Source organism: Rhincodon typus, chromosome 37 (assembly GCF_021869965.1).
Source record: "Rhincodon typus isolate 14 chromosome 37, sRhiTyp1.1, whole genome shotgun sequence".
Classification (NCBI taxonomy): domain Eukaryota; kingdom Metazoa; phylum Chordata; class Chondrichthyes; order Orectolobiformes; family Rhincodontidae; genus Rhincodon; species Rhincodon typus.
The window spans coordinates 15,621,601-15,627,849 of record NC_063368.1 but is presented as its reverse complement, the minus strand read 5'-3'; the positions used below and the strand labels follow the sequence as shown (position 1 = coordinate 15,627,849).

Genomic DNA, 6,249 nt, shown 5'->3' with positions numbered 1-6,249 from the left:
CTCTAGATTCCATTTCTTTCTCCACAGTAAAAACTGATGAGAAATATTTGTTTAGTACGTCTCTCATCTCCTGGGGTTCAACACAAAGATGATCTCCTTGATCTTTAAGAGGCCCAACCTCCCTTGCTTTTAATATATTTTTAGAATCTTTTCGGATTATTCTTAATCTTATCTGCCAATGCTATGTCATATCCCCTCTTTGCCTTCCTGATTTCTCTCTTAAGAATGCCCCTAAACTCTTTATATTGATTAAGAGTTTCAATTGAACCAAGTTGTCCATATCTACAAAATGATTCTCCTTTATTCTTGAATAGAACCTCAATATCTTTATTCATCCATTGTTCCTTAATCTTACCAGCCTTACCCTTCGCTCTAACAGGAACAAAATGCCACCAAACTCTCGTCATCACACTCTCGAATGCCTCTCACTTGTCAGTCATCGTTTTACCGGCAAACAGTTTACTCCAATCAACTTTTGAAAGTTCTTATTACATACCATTTAAATTTTCCTGACTCCAATTAAAATCTTTAACTTTTACGGAAGGCTCATCCTTTTCTATAACTATTTTGAAACTAATATAGAATTATGATCTCTGGACCCAAAGCGTTCCCCCACTTTTACTTTAGTCACCTAACCTGCCTTCTAGTAGGAGCATCCACACATTGATAAAGAAAATTTTCTTGAGCACATTTGACAAATTCTTGACCATCCAAACCTTTGACGCTATGGTAGTTCCAGTTAATGTTTGGAAAATTAAAATCCCCCATTATTATAACCTTATTATGCTTACATATATCTGAGGTCTCCCCACACATTTGTTTCTCAATTTCTTTCTTACTGTTGGGGGGACTATAGTACAATCCCATTAAAGTGATATTTCCTTTCTTATTTGTAATTTCTACCCATATATTTTCACTGGATGACTTTTCAGAAATATCTTCCCTAGTTACAGGAGTAATGTATTCTTTAATCAAAAACACCGCACCCCACCCCCTCCTTTCTTGCCTCCCTTTTATCCTTCCTATATCATCTAAAACTGGGAACATTGAGCTGCCAGCCTTGTCCATTTCTCAGCCAAGTTTCTGTAGTAGCTATGACGTCCCAATCCCATGTACTTAAACACGCCCTGAGTTCATCAGTCTTACCTGTAAGATTCCTTGCATTGAAATAAATGCAATTTAGTTCTTCAGAGTTACTACATACTCTGACTGTCTCTTGTCTTTCTTTTCTAATTTACATGCTCTCCTCACATTCAGAACCTATCCCATCAATCCTTCCATTTACACTGCAATTTAGAATTCCTACACTCGCCTTCTCTATCTGTATAAAGTCTCCCTTAATACAATGAGCAAATCTCCCTGCTAAGATATTGGTTGCTTTCCAGTTTAGATTAGACCCATCCTTTTTGAACAAGTCTTTTCTACCCCAAAAGACATTCCAATCGTCCAAAAACCTGAATCGCTGAACAATACACCAGCTTTTCAGCCATTGATTTATCTCCTTTCACCTTTTGTTCCTTCCCTCTTTTGAGTTTGGCATTGGGAGTAAACCAGAAATTACTACTTTTAAGGTTTTATTTTTTAATCTTCTACCTAACCTCCTAAATTTACTTGGTACTGCTTTAATCTTTTCCCTAAAAATGTCACTCCTACCAATGTGTACAATAATTTCTGGCTTCTCAGTCTCATCTTTAACAACACGCTTGAAACATTCAGAAATGTCCTTAATCCTTGCATCAGGAAGGCAACAAACCATCCTAAATTTATGCTCACTGCCACAGAATTGCCTGTCTATGGTCCTGATAGGAGAGCCCCCTATAACAATAATTCTATTAAATCTTGTCAAACGCTGCCTAACATAAGAATCGTTCCAAGTGTCCAATAACTGGCTGGCCCTTCCATTTTCCTCAGAGAGACTATCCCCTTGAACTGTTCCAAAAACTGAATATCTATTTGATAGAAGAATAGCCACTGGAGACTTTTGAACTACCTTCTTACCTTTCCCTACAGTCACCCATCTATCTGACTGATCCTGACGTAGGGCTAAATGACCTGTTTCCACACTGTAGGAATTCTAAGGAAAACAAAAAATGCAGTAAACTACAGCAGCTAATGTTTCAAGTCTAGATGACTCTTCACCAGAGCTGACGTGAAGTGTGGAGGGACTAGTATTTATGCAATAGGGGGGGGGCGGGGGTGCAAAGGCGGGTGGAATGCTGGGGGAGAAAATATGCTAATAGTTCAGATTAAGTGATCAAAATGCGAGAACGGTGGAACAATGGTGTGTCTAACTGCCAGACTGGAAAGAACAGATAGTCCCACTGAGTTGGGGGGAGGAGAGAGAGGACATGGTGACAGAGAATGGAGCAAGTAAAGCTAAAAGAAAAAGAAGGAATGGGAGTGAGTTCACAATCTAAAGGTGTTGAACTCAATATTAAGTCTCTCTCTAAGGTCCCTTCTGCCTGCTCCTCAATTCCTGACTGGTGAAAAAAGGTAGTCGGATTCAAAGGGGAATTGGATAAGTGCTTGAAATGAAATATTTTCAGGGCTATAGGGATTGGATCTAGTTAGACAGCTCTTTCAAAGAGCTGGAACAGACAAGACAGGCCGATGAGTTTCCTTCATGTTTTCTTTGGGGATGATGCTTGTGTCTTTATGGAGCATCAATTGGGATCTCACTCGCTCGAGGAATGATCCTATATAATATTATATTGCATCACTCTTGCTACCTTTTGTGTTATTTTGTACACACTCACAGTACTTATTAATTTTATTCATTCATGGGATATGGCTGTTATGGCTGGGCCAGCATTTATCTCTGTCCCTAGATGCTCTTGAGAAGGTGAGCTGCCTTTGTGAACTGCTGCAGTCTGTGACTACAAAAACACGAAAGATTCTTTCTCCAAAACCTCACCTCAAGGCTCTAATCGTGAGAGCTACCAAGATTCAGTATGGAGACAGTGAATGGCGGGAGGGCTATTCCTCTGTTGGAGGTTTCACAGTTTGGCCTGATACAGTTTTCAGCTAGGGCTTTTCACAGTTGGAAGAGAAGTAAACATATTGTTATTTTTAGGTCGATTCAATTTAGCAACTTCACTGCAATCATATCAGAGAGAGATCAAATCTGGAGCTGAACATGCTGATAGCTCGTAGGCAGACATCACATAGAATATACAGCACAGAAGCAGCTCATTCGTCCAAACGCAGTCATAGTTTAAAAATAAGGCGTCACCCATTCACGATGGAGATGAGGAAACTTTTTTTTTCTCTCAGATTGTTTGAGTCTTTGAGAATTCCCTTCCTCAAAAAGCCATGGATGCACAATCTTTAAATATTTTTAAGGCAGAAGTAGATAGGTTCTTGATTACCAAAAGGATGCAAGATTATCAGAGGTATACAGGAATATAGAGTCAAGGTTAAAATCCGATCAGCCATGATCTTAATGAATGGCAGAATAGGCTCAAAGGGCCAAGTGGCCTACACTTGTTCGTATAAGAGGTTCTTGTCAATGCTTATGTCTGACATGAATCTCCTGCAGTCTACTTCGTCTAATCCTGTCAATACATCCAACTATTCCCTTCTTCCTCAGTTATTAATCTAGCATCCCTTTAATTCTTGTCCTTCAGTGGCTGCTCCTACAAGGATATCTGGTGTTGCTGGTATGTTGGTGACTGCTCCTGGCTAATTACGAGGCGTATATGGTGAGGTCTCAGACCCTTCACCTCCCTATCAGCCATGACTGTGCCTTGGGTGTGGGTCATGCATCTTGTTGTTCCCTGTCATCTTTGCGATCGCCCTGTTCACATACGCTTCCTAGGCTTCATGGGTGTGAGAAAAGCTGGCTGAACATGCCATTGCCACACAGGTCGACACTGACGGGCTCATCACTTTGTTTTGAATGGTTTCAGAATTGAGATCCTGGGGTAATTGCTAGCAGAATACACAACCAGCTTCCCGGAGTTATAAGTGAACATGTTAGGGTTTGGGACCTCAAATGTGGTCACGAGCTAACATTTTGGGGTCACAAGTTCTGAGATCATAATGGCCAAAGCTCCTTATCCCTTGCTTGTAATAGTTTTCCCTTCCTTCCCACTCGCTCACCAGGCTGGGAGGGTCACAAAGGTTTTCAATCTCAAAATGAGGTTGCACTGCGAAAGATTTTGGGAAGCTCTCTGTTAAGAGAGTTCTGGGGAAACCGATCTCCCTTCCTGATGTAGCTGTGCAGCTTGGCAGTGGATCATGGGTACAAGACCCCAGATCTCCCACACCGTCAAATGTACCAATGCTATTTGTCCTTGTGTTGCCCCCGAGTCCATACCTCCTTTCTATTGAACTGCCAACTTGCAACTGCAACGTCATGACACTAACCCAGAGCCATGTTACACAAATGGCACAGTCCCTCGTGACCTGATCTGCTTTGGACACTTAAATGGTAGTCTGCCCTTTGCAATTTCACAGCATTAACTTCTACGTCCCTTTCTCCCACAGCAAAAAAGCAGCGGGAAAAGGGAAGGTTGGAGGCCGCTGGAAATAAACAACAAAGTACATTGGACGTGCATTCAGAGATCTGCTTCCGTCAGACGGCATGATTCCAAACACAAAGACACACTTCCTGACATAGCTCCTGTGCTTTTTTTTCCATAGATACATGGCCAAAATGTGTGTTTCTTGCAGTTGATGAAATGGAATTTCCTGAACCTTTCCCTTACCTTCAATGATAAATAAAACAAATAACAAAACAACATCTGCAGAGTTTGGAAGTGTACCTTTTTGGCCATTTTGTTTTGTTACAGTGAATGACCGATAGTGACATTACCAGTGACACTAAGCTCTGAGCACTCGACTTGCCCCCTCAATCTGTCTCCCACTTCTTTGATCAAGCGTCAGGAATGCACTGCCTAGGAGGGTGTGTGTGTGGAAGCAGTCTATTTCCTCTGGCAAGTGTGTCAATATTCAGATGTCACAGATCTGAAGTAATTGGCAAACAAGCCAGAGAGGAATCGGGAAGTAGTTTCACAAGGAGGGTTGTTATAAGGTGTAACGAATTAAGTGAAATCTGTAAGAACATCCAAAAGACAATTGGATTTGCACACAGGGAGAGCTAATTTTCAGGGTTATGGAGAGAAAGCTGGAAATTGGCACTAAAACTCCTGCAAAGAGTTGGCATACCCATGACAGGCAGATTGGCCTTATTTTACCTGTAAGACTTTACAATTCTATACCTTTCTCCTCCATATACTTTACTGATCGTCCCCTTAAAGGCATACATGCCACTCACCTCAATCACTCCACGTACCACATTCTCAACAAAAATGATGTACATTTGTATTTAACCTGGTGCCGTACCTTAAAGCTGCATTTCCAACATTCCCTGTAAATGAAGGTTTGAGAATCTAAGCATACATGTCATGAGTTTCACTGCTCCTGTGATTGAGACTATACATTTCAATGACTGGCAGACCACAGCGGTTGACCATTCACAGCAGGTAGCATGCTGATGGTGCTCAACCAGCCCGTACTTACAAGCCACAGAATACCATGCAAGACCATAGATACAGGAGCAGAAATAGGCCATTCAATGAGATCATGACTCCTCCGATAATCCTTAACTCCACTTTCCTGCCCTTTCCCTGTAACCCTAATTCCCTTATTGATTAAAAATCTGTCTATCTCAGCCTTGAATAAACTTAATAGCCCAGCCTCCAGAGTCATTGAGTCATACAGAATGGAAAAAGACCATTCTGTCTAACTTGTCTATTCAGACCAAGTTTCCCAAAGTAAACTATTCCCATTTACCTTCATTTGGCCCTGGCCCATATCTCTCTAAACCTTTCATAATCATGTATCTAGCCAAATGTCTTCTAAATGTGCCCTCTGCAGTAAAGAATTCCACAGATTTCTTACTATCTGGAGGAAGAAATTCCTCCTTATTTTTGCCTTAAATGTGTGACCCCTAATTCTGAGATTATTCTGTCTGGTTTTAGATTCTCTCACAAGGGGAAACAATCTTACCACATCTACCTTGTCTGATAACCTAATTTTGTGTGTTTCAATAAGGTTGACTCTCATTGTTCTAAATTCTAATGAGTACATATCCAGCCTACTCAAACTCTCCACATAAGACTGTTTTTCCATACCTGGTATCAGCCTAGTGATAACAAGGTGTAGAGCTGGATGAACACAGCAGGCCAAGCAGCATCAGAGGAGCAGGAAAGCTGATGTTTCGGGCTTAGACCCTTCTTCAGAAAT

General features: G+C 41.1%; 1 protein-coding gene across 1 annotated transcript in view; it reads left to right on the top strand.

Moving 5' to 3' along the window:
* The window catches only part of tnnt1 (troponin T type 1 (skeletal, slow)), a 60,229-nt gene extending 55,582 nt beyond the window's left edge, over positions 1-4,647 (top strand). Inside the window, exon 15 of the mRNA XM_048617656.1 lies at positions 4,489-4,647. Coding sequence (XP_048473613.1) covers positions 4,489-4,534 — 46 coding nt within the window. The 3' untranslated portion in view covers positions 4,535-4,647. The remainder of the gene's footprint in view (positions 1-4,488) is intronic.
* Positions 4,648-6,249: the final 1,602 nt, after the last annotated feature.